The following is a 17783-nucleotide window of genomic DNA, read 5'->3' on the forward strand; positions in this document are numbered from 1 at the left end:
GTTTTCTGTTAATTTTTCTTTTTTCCTTTAAAAAAAAAAAAACCCTTAGGCTGCATAGTACTAAATGCATACCTTAACAAGAACCTGCCCTTGGTACATTCTTTTGAAGTTTGAGCTAAGATCTCATATGACTGGACTTCTGTTTCTGCGGAAGAGAATATTCCTTAACTGCTTATTTAAATAAACAGAAAAGGGGTTTCTCCCAAAATGTTTATTTGTCATGTTTAAAATAAAAAACCAAATCCACAGATCCAGATATAGGAACACACAAAAACATTCACATGTATCCGCTGCTTAGGCCTAAGAAAACCCACCTATGCATCTAACTTACTCATCAATACTACATGAGTGAAAAACAACATAGCTTTAAAACAAGTTGGTTACCAGTAACACTGTCAAATGTAAATTCATAGTACCACTTGAAAGGGTAAAACAGACATTTTGTAGAAATAGGAAAATTAGTTTGCAAGATTTCATGAAAATATTCTATAGGATTAACAAGCTTATCAGTCAGCCTTTGGACATACTAATGCTAAAACAACTGAATTACAGAAAACTCTGTAAGGATAACTACATTCTAAGAATTGGACTCAAGTATTAAATGCAAAGAAAGAACCATGTATCTAAATCCTGCTCTTTGGAGCAAAGACGGGTTGCTTGGGAACTTCTCCAGCTGCTAACTAGTCACTAAAAGATTCTGATGAACACTAGGCTATTCCACCAATATGCAGAGTACAGTTCTTCAGAAAAAGCAGATTTTACGCTGCCAGATACCAAACATACATCACTGAACACACAGTAGTCCTGCTAATCATGGGATTGAACTACAACAGCATCTTTATTCCACGATGTCACCTATCTTAGTGACAGACCAGATATACCTCAGGTGTCCTATTCAGACACAGAACAATGACCGCTCCTATACCCGGGGACACAGACACACAGGTCATCAGTCAGACATATTAATGGCTTCACAGTAGCAACACAAAATGCACTCAAATGTCACATTTCCATAGGAAAGGTTATACATACACGATACACTTCAGTTTTGAAATGTGGACTCAAAAGCATTCAATTTTCAGCAACCAATTAATTTAGTGATGGTCCCAAATCTTCAAATTCTAATTTAGCAGAGCAAAAGTCCTTCTTTCGCTGCCAAGCGCTGGCGGTGGACTTTGTCTTGTTGTAACTCTTCATGATTGGGGTGCCAGAGTTTCATGATGATCCTTTCAATGTTAAGGGCATACACAGTATGTGTAGGGATGACTTCCCTGTGTACCTGTGATTTTAAAATTATATGTTTTGTTATGCTTCAGTAGACTTATTTTTCAAGCATTCAAAATAAACCTATATTTTTTTTTTAAATCTTCATGACTTAGATACCCTATGAATTTTAAATCAGAACCTAGTGAATCCCAAGTCAGATAATAAGAAGACTAAGTGGTTCTGTGGGCCACTCAGCAGTTAAGATAATTGTCATGCAAGCCTTAGTACATGAGTCCAATCCCTGGAACTCAGGTGAAGTAAAGGTGGGAGGAAAGAAAGAATGAGTCCTCAAAGTTGTTCTCTGACCACATGCAAGCCATGGCACACTGGACCCACTGCAACACACAATAACTACTTAAGTTTTAAAATTTAAAAAAAAATCTAAAGATAAGAAACTTTGGGATTACTAAGGGTGGATTTTGTTTGGTTTAATGAGGTAGAGAATGAGAGGTAAATTAAGCGCTACAGGGTTTGAGATCTTAAAATTAGGCTATTACAGTTGACCATAAAAGCAAGTCAAAAATGAGAAAAGCTAGTATCTTTGTAGATTCCAAGTCATTAATGTATCTGTAAATATAGGTAAACCTTAACGAGCCAAAAATACCTGCAAAGCTTCAAACAGGTCATACATGTTCACTGGAGGCAAAGATGCAGGTAGAGTGTCCCCAGAGCATGCCAACAGGAATGCAGCCTGCTGCTCAGCATCATCAGGGTGTGGGTGAGAAGCTGGGTTCTGACTGGCACACGGAGAAAAGGCTGGAGGGCTGGAAAACAATGTTTCAAAGAAATATTCTCAGCACCGTATAACGGTGCGGGGACTGAGGTAATGGAGGTAAGTGAACATCCATCTGAATAGAGAGGCTGCGCTAGAACATCTCACTCTCAGTATCTGTAAATGAAGTAGAAGCCACCACTGCAGAGATAAAAACTTCTGACCAGCTCAGGGTACTGAACCCAACTCTCTCCCACCCCTTAAGGCTTTCCATTTTGGAAAGAAAACAAACAAAACCCAGTGTAACTTTAGAAATATGAAATTGGAAACAAATGGAAAAAGCAAATATTAGTGACAATAGGCTGAGAAAATACACATCAAGAAAAGTAGCAGGCAAAACAGGAGTAAAACAAAAAAGTTACCCAGTTCCTGCCAACTTCCCAAAAACCAAATTCCCAAAGCAGGCAAAGTAAGTGACAAGCTGGGAAGTAAGATGGGTAAGCACACGGTTGCCAGGAAGATGCAGGAAGTGGAGCAAAGACGGCAGCAACTGGATTTAAAGCGCCAGATGAAAGAAGCCCTGCTAGAGAAACAGCTTTGAAAATGGAGAGGGTGGAGGGCTCCAAGGCAAAGCCATAGCAGAGACAACTCAACAGCTCTGACTACAGGAACACTGGGGTTTGTTGTTTTGCTTTTCATCTTTCCCTAGAGAATGACTTAAATATGAAACAATGCCAAACAAGTATGTCTGAATGCAGTTTGGATAACAACGTATCACAGGTGGAAACCTGAACTGGAACCCCAGTTTAAGATGACACTCATCACAGTGTCTCCAGGCCCTTGGAATGGCCACTGTCAGCTCCCCCACACCTGCCCTCTCTGTAATCTCCCCACTGCAGCTCCTGCCTGTCCTCCTGGTCTTAAATATTGGACTTTTCTTGGACAGTCACCTCCTTCCTCCTGCCCTCCACTAAACAGACAACCAGACAGACAAAATCCAGCCTTCAGAGAAAGAACAGGCACTGCAGTGACCACAAGGAAACTGTGCTGCTGTGTCTTTTCTTAGGTTAAAATTAACACTACATTTTGTGGGGAAGCAGACTGAGCTAACTCCCAGAAGAGTGACTTAGAACTGAAGATGGCCTGGGAGCCCAGAGCAGACAGAGGATCTAGATCACATTTGTACAACAGGATGTCCAAAACAGTCGGAAGACATGAGCCCAGGCTAAAAGGGTCACACAAGGCCAAGAACAAACATCTACCATTCTTCTCCTGCTCCCAACTGTCAGAAGACCCAGCCTTAGACCATACTTCCAGCTGAAAACAGACCAACCACCTCCTCAACAGGCAGAGGCCACCATCAGGAAACACTGAGAACCTGAGGAGCTACCCAATCCCACACCAGAAAGTGAGAAGCAATCAAATCAAACAATTACCTGATTAAAATAAATAAATAAATGAAAAAATAAAGCATGTAGCTTAAGAAACAACTGTGTTGAAGTTGAACTTGCAGAAACACAATAAGAGATTTTTTAAACAGTGGACTATCACATAAGGTCAGCGACCAAGCAGCAAAGGATGGAAGCCACCACTCACCCTTCAACCAAGTTGTTGTAAGCCACCACACTGTTCTTCAGGTATGGCTGTGGGGTCACGTTACTACCAAAGGCGTATTTAAAATGACCATCACGAACCCTGTAAGCTTTCCTTCTCGACACAACTGAAGTCAGAATATCTTTGAGGTGATTCTGTAAAGACAAAAGAAAAATAGCAAGAGCCCCTCACAAGCAAAGTTTAGAAATTCCACTGTCAACATGCACCCCATTAGACAGGATGCAGAATGACAGAGATGCTCCTGAACAGACCCCACGCCCACAGATGCAGCGTATGGGTGAAGGGTGAGCTGTCTTCACTCTGATCTCCAAGAGGAGGCTGAGAGAATAACATTTGAAATGTAAATACAGAGAATATCCAATAAAAAATGATTTAAAAAAAAAAAGAGGCTTGCAGAACAGCTGTAGCTGTACCAAGGCATGCTACATGTCATGACGGCTAGCTAGCATGACCATGTGTCAATGAGGAATTCTGCAACACAGAAACAATATGCCAAATGAGAAAAAAAAAAAAAAAAAAAAAAGTCTAGTATTGGGTGGTTTTGTTCCTAATTAATAAAACCATGATCAGGTGGAATACACTTAGAAAGATCAAAAGGAAAACCAGTTATCAGTGGCCTCATTATAGAAGCATCTCTGCTAATTATTGATTAATTAAAGTATCGATTTTAAAATTTGCTTTTAGGTAGCTAGGCATAAAAACAAAACAAAAAGTTAATATTTTCAAAAAGTAGCCAGGCATGCTAGTACATTCCTGTGATCCCAGCACTTGTGAGGCAGAGGCAGGTTGATCTGAGTTCAAGATCAGACTGTACTACATAGTTGAGTTACAGAACAGTCAGGGCTATGCAAAGAGATGCTGGTTTTTTTGTTTGTTTAAGTGTTTTTGAGATATTTAGCTCCAGCTGGCCTAAGGCTTGCTTTGTAGACAGGTTGGCCTTGAACTGACAGAGAAACCTGCCTCTGTCCCTAGGGGCTGGAATTAAAGAGCTATCATGCCCTAAAGTAATCATTTTAATTCATGATGAAACATTCAAGTTCTGAAAAAAATGTCACACCAGAGAGTGGTGAGTTTTGGGTGCCATGTTTGTTAAGCCAAATAAATGGATTGCATGCACAAATGCCTACCTAGCTCCAGCATATTAAACAATAAGTGTAAAGTTGCATTTCTTTGTTTAGAAAGAAAATGCCCCTCTGTAGTCTCACTGGCCTGTGTCTTTTCTCACTTCTCTAAGTGTCCACATCACAGGATGTGCTGTCCTCACAACTGGCCTCAGGTTTCTACTGAAGCATGGCTTACCTGGTTATGTCTTTTCCTAAGACATTCAGGAAATACTGGCCAAGGTTGAGTTAGTAAATAAAAGGTAGTGGTGCACACTTTTAATCCTAGCACTTGAGAGACAGTGCAAACATATCTCTGAGTTCGAGGCCATCCTAGTTTACAGAGTGAGTTTCAGGACAGCCATGGCTACATAGAGAAACCTTGTCTCAACGAAACAAAACCAATCAACCAACCAAATGCATTATATGTGGGGCTGGAGAGATGGCTCAGTTAAGAGTGCTGACTGCTCTTCCAAAGGACCCAAGTTCAATTCCTGGCACCTGCATTAATAGCTCACAACAGTCTCTGACTCCAACTCTAGGGTACTGGACACCCTCACAGACATACATACAGGCAAAATACTAATGCACATTTAAAAAGTACAAATTGCTGAGTGTTAGTGAGGAGATGCATCTGCAGAGACTTAGCCACCTGGGAAGAGAGAACATGGACAAACTGAAGGTAAGTGAAGTTCGGCTTTGTGAGCACCTCTGCAGCCTCCAGAAGATCATCACACACACACCAAAAAAAGGAGGCTGTTCTCCATGAGGAGCTTGGCTCTGAAGTGGATTTTACTTCAGTGTGCAGGGCTGAGATTAGAGATCACACAGGGCAGATGTCCAACATTCCATAGGCATTTTGTTTCGTTTTCCTCAGCTGAAGCTTCTCAAAAATGAGTTTTGGAAAAGGATATTTTTTAAAGACAAATGACTTTGAAATTTGACATAAGACCTAGTATTCGCTGGTTACCAAGTTCACTGCAAGGGCTTCTGTTCTCAAAAGCTCTTCAAACAGATACAGAATACCCAACATGTCCATTCAAACCCTCTTCACCTGTAGAAGAGCTGAGTAAATTAGAGCAGGTTAGGGACCAGGAGGCTAGCACAAGAGCCAGGATCAGACCAGGCACTTTACTTATACCAATATCACGCACGCACCCTGTGCAATTTAATATGGGTTTCACACAGAACTCAGTTAAGGCATCTACTATCTTAGAAATGTCTATGAGGAAAATGTGCACCAGAAAATTATGGCTACTTGGGTGCTGTCTGACACTGGCACAATGTACTTCTGTCACAAAACTCAGTGGGCAGATGACTGAGACAGCTGAACAGCCCCACTGCTGAAATACTCACATGGACACTCTTTAAATGCAGCACTACCTTACATGCAAGTGACCTGAGCCACTACAGCCTCTGATCTCTTTTCTTTAAAATTCTTTCTGCATTGACAAGTTATAACAAGAGATAAGCAGAGCATGGGTACCATAGGGAACCTGTATGAAAAACCTGTCAATCAAAGGTGGATCTTTGGTTTTCAGTCTCTCCTTCAAGGATGACAAAGAGTGGCATGCAGTTCCTGTCAGGATCGGCTTCACACAAGCTCATCACAATATCCATAGTTACTTCTGCCAACAGCCAACCAACCTCCACGGCGTAGACCACAGCAGACACAGCCTCCTCGGTGACATTGTCCAGCCCGTGCTCATAGGCAGTCACGATCATTCTCCCTTCAAGCTGACCTCGTGTGGGAAGCATCATGGTGTGTGAACAAAGTTTCAAATCATCATCATCCTGGGGATCCTTTGCCACAAACTGCTGAGCTCCAGAGAGGGGGTTCTGAGGCTGGAATCTATGCTGAGTAAGCAAACGTCAGAATTATTCACTTCAATAGCAACACAACACAAACAGAAGGAACCCATCTACCATACTTGGGGACCTACACATTAAGACAGCCAAAACTATGCCACACGAGTATTAAAAGTGAAAAGTAAATCACGGGCTGGAGACATGGCTCAGCTAGGCTCATAACCAAAATTACAAAAAGTAAATCATGAACAAATGATCATAAATTCACACCCATTACATGATGATGTGTTACAGGGAGCAATGGCTGTGTATACAGCATTTTGTTTTTGTTTTTGAAATAGTCTTGCCATGCACACAACCTAGAAAGATCTCACATCCATAATTCCGCCTCAGCCTCCCCACAGTTGGGATTGCAGGTGTGTACCTCCGTGCTCAGCTGAGCCACTTAGTATATACAAGGCTCATGTTTTACACCCTGGTGGCCACAAAGTGTATGGCCTTAGGCTAAAAATAACACACTTCAATTAGGATTTAGAAGACCTAATGAATCAAATAATAGCTGACAAATATCCCAAGCTAGTGTGACAGAATATTTTGACTGTCTGCTTAAATTCCTAACACAAGCCTAAAGCATGATCTAAAAGATTCAACCTTCGTTTGTAAAATTTCAACATTCCTATGAAATTCCTATACTCCGCCACCACTGGGAGATTTGTTCCTGTGTCTTCAACTTTGCAGTGGAGACAATGATCCATGTATATATTATAAAACAATACTGGCATCTTTCCATTTCCTAAGTACAAAGATTACCCAACACATTTTAAAGCAGGTGTGACTAGAGATGGTGAGGCCGAGCATCACTGAGTGTATATTACTGACAGGAAATACAGAGCACAGCCTAGATGAAAAACTTGGGAAAACTTCTTTTCTTCCTAAAACCATTCCTTCCAAGAAGTTTGCAGGGATGAAGTCAAACACTTCATAGTCTGCGCTGACCACTAAAGGCTCAGAGCATGGCTGAACATCAACAGAAGCCTACCAGAGGCTCCCAATGATGCACTTATCTGAGACAACCGAGGAGGTAGCATAAGCCCAGCTTCCAATAACTGGAAATTCTGAACCGCTTATGACATATATGTAATCGCTGACAAGAATACATTTATACTGGTAATATTTAAAATCGCAGCTACTGGGCTAGAGAGATGGCTCAGTGGTTAAGGGTACTGGCTGCTCTTCGGGAGGTCCTGAGTTCAATTCCCACATGATGGCTCACAACCATCTATAATGAGATCTGGTACCCTCTTCTGGTGTGCAGGCATACATGCAGACAGAACACTGTATACAATAAATAAATCTTTCAAAAAAAAAAAAAATCAGCTACTTAGCCATATAAAGTGGTGCCTTTAGTCTCAGCACTTGGGAGGCAGAGGCCAGTGGATCTCTTAAGTTCAAGATCAGCCTAGTCTATAAAGCAAGTTCTAGGACAACCAGGACTATGCAAAGAAAAACTTTCTCAACACCCCTTCCCAACCAAAGAAATTCACAGCTATTTTATCACACTAGCTCTTAACCCTACAGTTCCTGGGAGCTGTTGGAGAATGACCTACATCAATTTTTTTTCCTTACAACTTTATTTTTTTTTAAAAATCGGAGATACATGTACAGATTATTAAAAGCATGTTAGCATAAAACTATATGAGTATATTTTTGTCAGTACTTGATTTTTTAAAAGGTTTGATAGTATGCATTGAAATTTTACTATTTACAATGATCATAAAGTATAGACCTACATCAAATTTTTGACGAACAGAAGAGAGCTTTTTCTTGCCCTTGGGTTTTCCAGGCTTGGCTGCAGAGCCCCCCGTCCAAGGCAAAGATCCAGCACCCTCTACGAGACAGAAAAACAAAGCCATGGTGAGAACAACAGTTACCAGAGTGAGAATGACAGCGGCTCGGTTTTCATCTGGGGATACAAGCATTGAGGTAATGAGAGTAAAGAGGCTCAGATCTGAGTCCTCTCCATTCGGTGTGCTGACGAGAGCCATGCCTCTGTTGTTAAAGAAGGAAACGCTTCACTGTGTGTGTGTGTGTGTGTGTGTGTGTGTGTGCGTGTGTGTGTGATGGTCAGATGTATTTCTTATGGCAGGGTCTCTCACTGAACCCAGGTAGCCAACAAGCTCCTCACCTTCCTAGCAAAGAGATTACTGACAGATCATTATAGGCAGATGCTGTTAGGCCTGACTCTGACGTGACTACTAAAGGATCACACTCAGATCTTCACACTTCCATCTTCCCTGCTCTAGTTTTAACTAACTGGGGGTGGGACATCGCCCAAGTTGGTTAATTAAACACATGTATTTATCTCTTTTTCAAAACCTGGCTAAAAATAAAGGAAAGCAAATATCATACACCTACAAGAAATAAAGAAATGAAGTCTCAACAGGTTCCAAGATGGACTAGCAAAGTAATGACTTACAAAGTTGATCCATGGCCCAGCAATGACAGGCAAAGGAGGCTTAACAGACAAGAAGTGAGGACTTGGTAAGCCAAATTAAAAAAAAAAAAATCAATATTAATACAAAGTGAATGTTCAAAACTCCCATGGGCTAGGTCTAGTATGAAATACAAATGTGGTGAAGGCAGAATTAATCAAATACATTATATGCATTATGAAATCCTAAAACAATGAGAATATCATTTTTAAAATATAGCACTCCTTGTTTAAGAATTAAGAACATTAAGACAGCAATGGCAAAGTAGCAAGCCATGTGCAGGCTTCTGTGAAAACACAGCTCCCATGCCCACAAAGCATCTCTGCTCACTCCCAAGCACGGATGGCGTACAACAGGGAACATGCAACAGATGAGCTGGGTGGGAGGAAGGAGGATGACTCTTCTCAAAACACTCAGCATCACTGGCGCCTGCTAGGGTAGGCAGTAGGGACGCTGGTTTCCTGGGACAAAGCTTCCAGCATATACTGCTACTGAACAGTGGGCTGTCAAGCTCCCTGTAAACCAAACTCTCCACAGGATTTCGCTGCATTCCTGAAATGAAAAGGAGAGCACCAAACAGGCTTCATCGTGCTTGATAATATGGAATACTTGCAATGAAACACACTCAAGATTTGGGGGTGAGGTGGGTCACATGCCCCAGAAAGCTTACTCTCTCAAGCTTCAAGACCAGATTTAGGCACACTACCCCACCTACCCAAAAAGAAACTCGAGAGCCCCATGCAGCAAGACCATACATTCAAAAGAGAAAAATCTAAACGATCAGGAGTGTCGAGATTCATTAATCTAATCTTGCTTCTGAATGTGGCTACTGTGGTGCTGAAGAACCTCCCACCACACCCTGAAATCTAAGACCCCAGGACTTAACCCAAGGGCAGCACTCCACACTCAACAACAGCACATCAACATGCACAGAAGTTCTAGACAGGACGACATATATCCATCTGGTCTCTTCAGGAAAGTGTGAGAACACGGGCATCCATCAAACAAAAAGAAAGTGCTATAAAAGTGCTGAGTTCACAAATCTACAAGAAAAGCCTGGAAATGCTAGAGAACTCTCAAAGGACACGGGGTAATAAGGCAGACAGACAGTGCAGCTCACACATCCAAAGACAGGCTTAAGCCAGGACGAGAGACAACGCCCCACTGTCCTTAGCCACAGACACCATACTGACTGACGGGGTTGCAGTGTACTAGGAGGAGCAGCCTTTTCCAAAAAATGTTTTGTGCTGATTTGGGGGATTTTCAGAACTATGAATATGGTGTTTAATTTTTTTAAAAAAAATTGTCCTTGGGAAAGAAATACTTCCAAAATAGTAATTTCAAAGAAGTACTCCTCCAAAATAATTTTTTAAAGTTTTTTACTATATATGTGGAATGTGGTTGGGGTGTGCATGCACATGACTGACTGTACATACAGGAGGAGGTTAGGGGCTTTGGATTTCCTAGGACTGGAGTCTCGGGAGCGGAGAGCCTCCTAACGTGAATGCTGGGAACCAAATCTGGGCCCTCTCCAAAAGCATGTTTTTAACTGCTGAGCCATTTCCCTGCCCCATTCCCCACCAAAATAATTTTAAAAGAAAACAATACTCGTAATTGTATTAACATTTTATTAACCATTTTTTAAGATTTATTTATTTTATTTTGAGTGTTCGCCTGAATGTTCCCATGTGCATCACAAATTATGTCAAGAGGCCTCAGAGCCCAGGAGAGGTGTGAAATCCTCTGGAGCTAAATTTACAGATGCTTTGTGAGCTGTCATGTAGGTTCTAGGAATCGAATGTGGTCCTCTGCAAGAGCAGCAAGTGTTCTTCACTGAGCCATTGTCCCAGCCCCACTGGTCACCATTTTAACGAACTCCGGATTTGTTTGTTTCTTTGTTTGGGGGTTGTGGTGGGAAGTGTTAGTAAAGTTTTATGGAAAACATTAACCTGGGTTCTTCAGTTAAACTCTACAGCTCTTCGGTTAAAGCTGGATCCTAGGTGCTGGCAGAAAAGCTGACAGTGCAGGCCCATGAAGAGAGGAGCATACTGTGCTCAGGAGCAAGCTGTGTGGACAGAGAGCTCAGGAGCAAGCTGTGTGGACAGAGGATGCCAGAAGGAAGAGGTGCCCATGGCACTGAGGACCGGTTGGAGCCAAGGCTTCCTCTAAAGAAGGCAGGGCCATTCTGTCTTGTTCTGATGTTTGTTTTCACTCTAAAGATGCTGACATTACCCTGAAGAGTTGTATCAAAAATTATCTAACATGCTGTACTCAATAGATAATATTATTTAAACTGTATTTGTGGCCTTCCTTTGAAAAATAGGAAAACAATTTTGGATGGGAGGCTCAGAAAAAAATAGCATCCACCCAGCCTAATGACCTGAGTTCAGTCCCTGGAATTCCACTCACAGGGTGGACGGGGAGAACTGAGTCCTGCAGGCACCCTCTGACCTCCACACACATGCTATGTGTGGCATGTGCACCCACATACATACACACAACACAAAAGAAATAAAAAAGAAAATAAAAATTAAAAAGTATAAAAGAAAAGAAAAAGAAAGTCTGTTCATCTATGATTGTTACATACAAAGAAGGCCATTTTACTGTTTTAACAAAAACCATTCCTTTCTTACTAGCAAATATTACTTTCATTACGAAGAAGTAGCGTTCAATGAAAAAATAATGTTTCATTCCAAATTGGAGATTTTTACTTATTTTAAAATAACCAATAATATATATTCAGAAGACTGAGTTTTATATTTATAGATCCCCAAGTACATTCTCCCTAACATGGTTTTCCACTTGGAATGTCCTTCACATAATCTTTTACCTGGCTTCCATGGTAAATGTCACTGTTCCTGTTCACAAGTGTAAATAGAGGTTAAGAAGCATCAAGTATTAATTAAATCAGGGAGGAAATTGAATCTTGCAGCCTGTGTTAACCCTGCAGTGTTAGCCTGTGTTAGCCTGGTAGGTGTGCCGCATTCAATAGTCCTCACAGGCTACTGGCTCTTTGGCTCAAACACAGATTAGCATTATGACCCAACTTTAAACATAAAGCAAATCTAGCGAGGGTCCACTTGTATTTACGTTAAAAAAAAACAGAACCCTGACCCACTGCAGAAGTGCTGGTGACAGCATGGCAAACAGTAAGGGAGCCACTTTCTCTCCAGGGCCAAGCTTTCAGAAGAACTGTCTATCACACTCAGAGGACCAGACCTTAAGATCTTATCTGAATTCTTCATCAAATAAGAGAAGTTAGTGGTAATCATTACAAGGTATAAAACAGGGCTGGAGAGCAGACTCCTGCAGAGGACCTGGGTTCAGTTACTAGCACCACACTCTCCAGAATTTCAGCCCCAGGGGAGGTGATACCTGTAACTGTCCTCACCCACACATAGACATATCCATAGATGTGTAAATAAAAATACTAAAAATCATCCCTTTCCCAAATGCCTTTTAAGATATCCAGAATCACCCCAGGCTTAACTTAATCTACAGAGGCAGGAAGCGCCTGAGACCCACAGTTTTGACAAGGTCAGAGACAGCTTAATCAGGAAGTACATCTTCAAAGCACTTACTTCCTCCCAACAATCTATCAGACAGACACTGAGCTTCCTACTGGGTGCTGTTCTGATGAGAACACGGGGAAGCTCGGGCTTCTACAAGGTGACTTCCCAGCATCTAATGCTCAGCTGTATCTCCTGAACAATCTCACCTAGTACCAACTTCAAAGCCTTCGTTTTCTGAATCTTGACTCCCGCCCTGTGTGCTGTGTGGGGAGTAAGAGTACTGAGTATGAGAGAGAGAGAGAGAGAGAGAGAGAGAGACAGAGACAGAGACAGAGACAGAGAGAGAATGTGTGTTTGCACCCATGCAAGTGCATGTTTGCATGTGTGTGTACAATTATCACCTAAATGTTTTGTGGTCGTACTGGTGGAACATTTCCTTTGTAAACCTGAGCAGTGTTTGATAAAGAAAGTTAAATATCCACCCCTCCCCCCTCCCCAAAACTGGAAACATCCCCACTCCCTTACCTGGTGTAGAAACCAAAATCTGACAACGTGTGAGGATGGCCAGAAGGAAATCATTGTGAGAATGGACTGAAAAGAAAAGTTGTCACAAGTCAGAGGAGCTTGAAAATATTTAGATGTCCCTCTCTCCCCACCATCTTCCCAGTTAACTTTGGAACCATAATACTGTTAAGATTTTCTTACAATCAAAACAAAAACAAAAGTACTAATTGCAAATCTAGGGAAACTTGCAGAAGACCTACCGTTGTCCTGTGTAAGGAGTCTATGAGCTTCAAGGTCAAACTCCTCTTTGCTGATCTTCTGCTTAAACCACAACTTCAAGTTGGCCCAGTATCTGCAGAAGGAGAAATAACATAAAAACCACAAATTTTTGCCTCTCCCCCCAGGGCTCACTCTAACTGCTCCAACTTCCAGGGAAGACAATTTTATAAACCCCACTGTCCGTGACTGAGGTGCAAAACCTTCTTAAATTCCCCTATGTTAGACCCAGTCTCTTGGCACATGGCTCTGGGCCAGGCCTATGTAAAGATATACCTGGGTTAAGATGAGACCATTAGCCAATCTGTCTAGTCAGCAGCACAGAAAGGGACAGATACTTCAGACTCCTGCAGAGGTCCCAGGAGAGCCTCAGAAGAAACCCATCCCTCCAACATACTGGCCCTTGAATTTACAACCCCCAGAGCTGTGAAAATATTAATTTCTGCAGTCTAAGCAACAAACCTGTGGTGCTTTGTCAAGGAAGGCCTAGCAAATGAATACATCAAAGAGGAAAAACCAACAAGAAACATCCTTTCTCCCTAAAAGATGGACTCAGGGCAGATTCAGTAAAGGCACAACTGTGTTTTTCCTTCTCTTGGTCGCCTTCTTAAAAGAACGTGGGAGCCTCCCTTATAAATGTGAATGTTTTATAGGGAGAAAAGTGGTTTCTAATACTTATTCTGTGTGCCATGGTTCCATTCAGATGAGCTCAAATTGTACAGTAGTCTGCAGAAAAACTGAGTTTCTAAACACCTCAACCAAGAAGAAAATATTCCTGGAAATGAGTAACTAAAAGCCTGTGGTTTTAACATTTGAACAGCTGGATGAATGGTAAACAATTCACATCGTGCACTCTGTGTGCGCCTGCTTTCCCCACCTCCAAGGACCACAATGAAATGGTCATGATGTACAATGCAAAGCAAACTGCTTAGGAGAAAATGGCCAGAGACAAGCAAGCTTAACCAAGATGGAAGTTTTTAAAATGAACAAAGACCAGAAACAGAAATGTAGAACAATCTCATCACTAACTGTATTCCTAACACAAAAAAAACTTGTGGATATCACATGACACATCCATAAAATTCAGAACCAGCCAGTGCCCGTATCTGAACATCAGTGACCTTTGGCCTTCACAAATGGAAGAAGAAATGCAAAGATTTCTGTGAGCCCTGAATTTGCTATGTGAGTCTGAAAGACTCAGTATCTAGCCAGAGTTACAGTCTTGCAGATTTAGCACCATGTGAAACCATTCACTTCCAAAGCCCTGTGAGCACTGTGCATGGAAAAAGAGACAAGTCTGATAGGTTTTAAGTGTAAGTCTTACCACACAATATTACAAAAGCATTCAGCCGTTCTGACAAAGCCAAAGGCTGCCATTTTTACCCATGGAAATAATGCTTAGATTTATCTTCCCCCTTGCATCTCAGATGGTCCTTCTGTGATACTACTTGGTGCCCATGGAGCTTGAGGTCTTGAGGATGGACTGAAAACATTACAAACACACAGGGCAAAAGAACCCTTGCCCTACTCAGCCTGCAGTCTCTCATCAGCTAAAACCGAAAATTCCAACACAACTAACATGGTCCACCTAAGCCCCCCCTCCCCACTCCAGGCTGTAAAACTACAGTTGTCTGGTCATCTGGACAGAAACCCCTTGTGCAACTTCAATGGCTCCTGGATTTACTTTATCAGATTTTATAGGCCTGTCCACCTCATCGGCAAAAAGAGAAAGAAAAGAAAAAGAAACTTGTATAAAATTCTTAGGTGTAACAAGACAGCCACCAAAATACATAACTTGTGACAAGTCCACACCCACATCTGGGTATGTCATATCCTTGGCATCTTTTAACTCCGTGCTTAACTTGTGCTTAATATCTACAAATAATAATAATAATCCTTATTCTTTAAAGCAGGGCTCCCGTGAGAAGCATGCATCTACACTTTTTTGACAGCCTTTCTATTAACACACCCCACCTAGCTCTGCTTCACTGGCTGTTCTTGACAATCTTTTCTGCATCCATACCAGGAACTGTGGGTTTGCCAGACTGAAGTTTCCCCAAAAGATCGAGGCACCTCGGGCTATGGTAGACTACTGCCTAAAGAGCTGTCACGCTGCTCCAGTCACTGCTGACAGTCGGGCGGGTAAACGGGGGAATTTTACAAGTAAGCCCGGTACGCATCCCAGGACGGAAACAGCCTTAGTCCCATCCTGGGCCAGTGGCTCTGGAGGAATAAGTAATCTCCCTGGGTGTCGGAGTCCTGTCTATCAAATGGGAGCAATAATAACTGTGCCGATCTCAGTTTTGAGGATTGGATGGCCCGTACAGACGCTGGAAAAGGCGTCCTACAGGCGGTTTGGCTGCCGCCCCCCTGGATGCTGTGGTTGTTGGGTGGGTGACCGAGCGACTTCACTCGGGATCTTGTGTGCCTTTCGAGCGCTCTTTCAAAGCGCTTAACGCAGCCCAGCTGGCCCCTGAACGCCACAGGCTTCCTCCTCCGGGGAGCCCTCCGGGCCCCCTGCCCCGGCGCACTCCCGCTCCGCCGGTTCCCGGGCGTCTAGGACGCTGCTCCCGCCCCACGCGGGCATCACCGGTATTGGGGCGCCCAGGAGGAAATCCTCCAGCGCCTCGAGTCCTGGCGGAGCCTCACGGGAGCCGTGGAGACCGCGAGACGCCTGGGGCCTCAGAGAGGGGAGAGAGTCTCAGGACTGTGGCAGCCCTGGGCTTGGGATACACCCACGGACAGGCCCGGAGGCTGGTCCCCGCGGCTCTTACTGTTTCACGTTGTCCCCCAGCGCCTCGCTCAAGTTCTTCTTGGCAGCCTCCAGCTCGCTCACAAAGGTCGCCATTGCAGCGCGCGTCTCAGCCCGACCGTAGCCCGCGCGGCCCACGGCCACCAGCAACCGAAAGATCAACTCGGCGGAAGGCCTCGCCCCGGCCTCCGAAGGCTCGACTCCACTCGACTCCGCTCGCCTCGGCTCGACTCCACTCGGCGGCCCCGCCCACAGCCGCTCCGGAGACGTTGCGTGAGTTTGGTTCTCGGCCCCGCCCGTCTCCCGGTCCCGAAAGCACCCAGCCAAACCCTGCTCACCAACTCCCGCCTCTCGGGTCACGTGATCCGCTTTACCTACCGGGCGCCGGCCCAAGCTACGCCGGCCCAAGCTACGCCGGCAAGGCAGCCCGCGGCGGCGTTCGGAGCCGGGCCTTAACCGCCCCGCCCACTCGGCCCCGCCCCGCCCCGCCCCGTCCCGCCCCGCCAGGCTCCATCCTGACTGGCAGATCGGCTCTTGGAAGAGGAAGAGTGAGTAGATCTTGGAGTACAAGCAATATCAATTTATCCTCTTGTCCTTTTTTTTTTTGCCGAGTGAAGGCAGGATTTGTGTTACTCAAATTCTGAACATTCACCATTGACTGACCAAATAAAACAATTCCCAAGCAGGACACCCAAACAGGTGTCCCAGCGGCTAATTAGCCTGGCCCACAGAGGAAAAAAACGCAAAGAACACCGTTTCAAACCAAGGTTAAGTGGGAGGACCCACAAGTAAGCTTGTACTCTGACCTCCCTGTGCACGCTCAAATTCACACGCAAATATGCACACACACACACACACACACACACACACACACACATATACTTATACATTTATATATTCAGTTTAAAACTTTTTGCAATTTCTATTTGTTTTAAAACTTTATATATCCACATCATATTTCCATATAGTGCTAGAACGTACAAGGTAAACAAGTCAAATTTTACTGCTTATACCATAAGGTGGATTGTATTTTACAATTCCATATCTTTGTTTTCCCATCTCTGAGTCATTTTTTATTATTTTACTGGTTATTCTCTGTATTTACATTTCAAATGTTATCCCCTTTCCCCCTGCTCTCATCCCCCCTCCACTTGCTTCCATGAAGGTGCTCCCTCTCCCAATCACCCTCTCCACCTCAGTGCCTTGGCATTCTCCCACACTGTGAAAACGCGCCTTCACTGGACCAAAGACCTCTTCTCCCGTTGATGCCAGACAATGCCATCCTCTGCTAAATATGCAACTGGAGCCATGGGTCTCTCCAGGTGTGCTCAATGGTTGGTGTTTTAGTCCATGGGAGTTGTGGAGGGCTTGACTGGTTGATAGTGTTGTTCTTCCCATTAAGTTGCAAACCCTTTCAGCTCCTTCAGTCCTTTCTCCAGCTCTTTCATTGGGATCAGCCCTATGGTTAGCTGCAGGCATCCTCAACTGTATCAGTAAGGCTCTGGCAGAGCCTCTGAGGAGGCATCCATATTTGGTTCCTGCCAGTAAGCACTTCCTGGAATCAGCAATAGTGTTTGGGTTTGGTAGCTGCATAGGGGGTGGATTCCAAGGTGAGGCAGTCTCTGAATGAACTTTTCTTCAATCCCTGCTCCAATAGATTGGACCAGAAAAGAAACTCCTCCCAACACATAATAGTCAAAACACCAGTTGTTCAAAACAAATAAAGAATACTAAAAGCAGTAAGGG

At 43.5% G+C, this 17783-nt stretch overlaps 1 protein-coding gene across 1 annotated transcript; it reads right to left on the minus strand.

Annotated features, from left to right (window-relative positions):
* Positions 1-292: 292 nt before the first annotated feature.
* Positions 293-16167, minus strand: TADA1 (transcriptional adaptor 1). The gene is made up of 8 exons (XM_080930165.1): positions 16060-16167; positions 13270-13361; positions 13031-13096; positions 8292-8389; positions 6340-6549; positions 3575-3726; positions 1871-2030; positions 293-1279 (listed from the first exon to the last, which is right to left on the minus strand). Exons 1-8 carry the CDS (start codon positions 16131-16133, stop codon positions 1127-1129), a joined length of 1005 nt encoding a protein of 334 aa, XP_080786291.1. The 5' UTR covers positions 16134-16167; the 3' UTR covers positions 293-1126.
* Between the last annotated feature and the right edge of the window lie 1616 nt (positions 16168-17783).

This window comes from Micromys minutus (genome assembly GCF_963924665.1).
Source record: "Micromys minutus genome assembly, chromosome: 1".
NCBI lineage: Eukaryota > Metazoa > Chordata > Mammalia > Rodentia > Muridae > Micromys > Micromys minutus.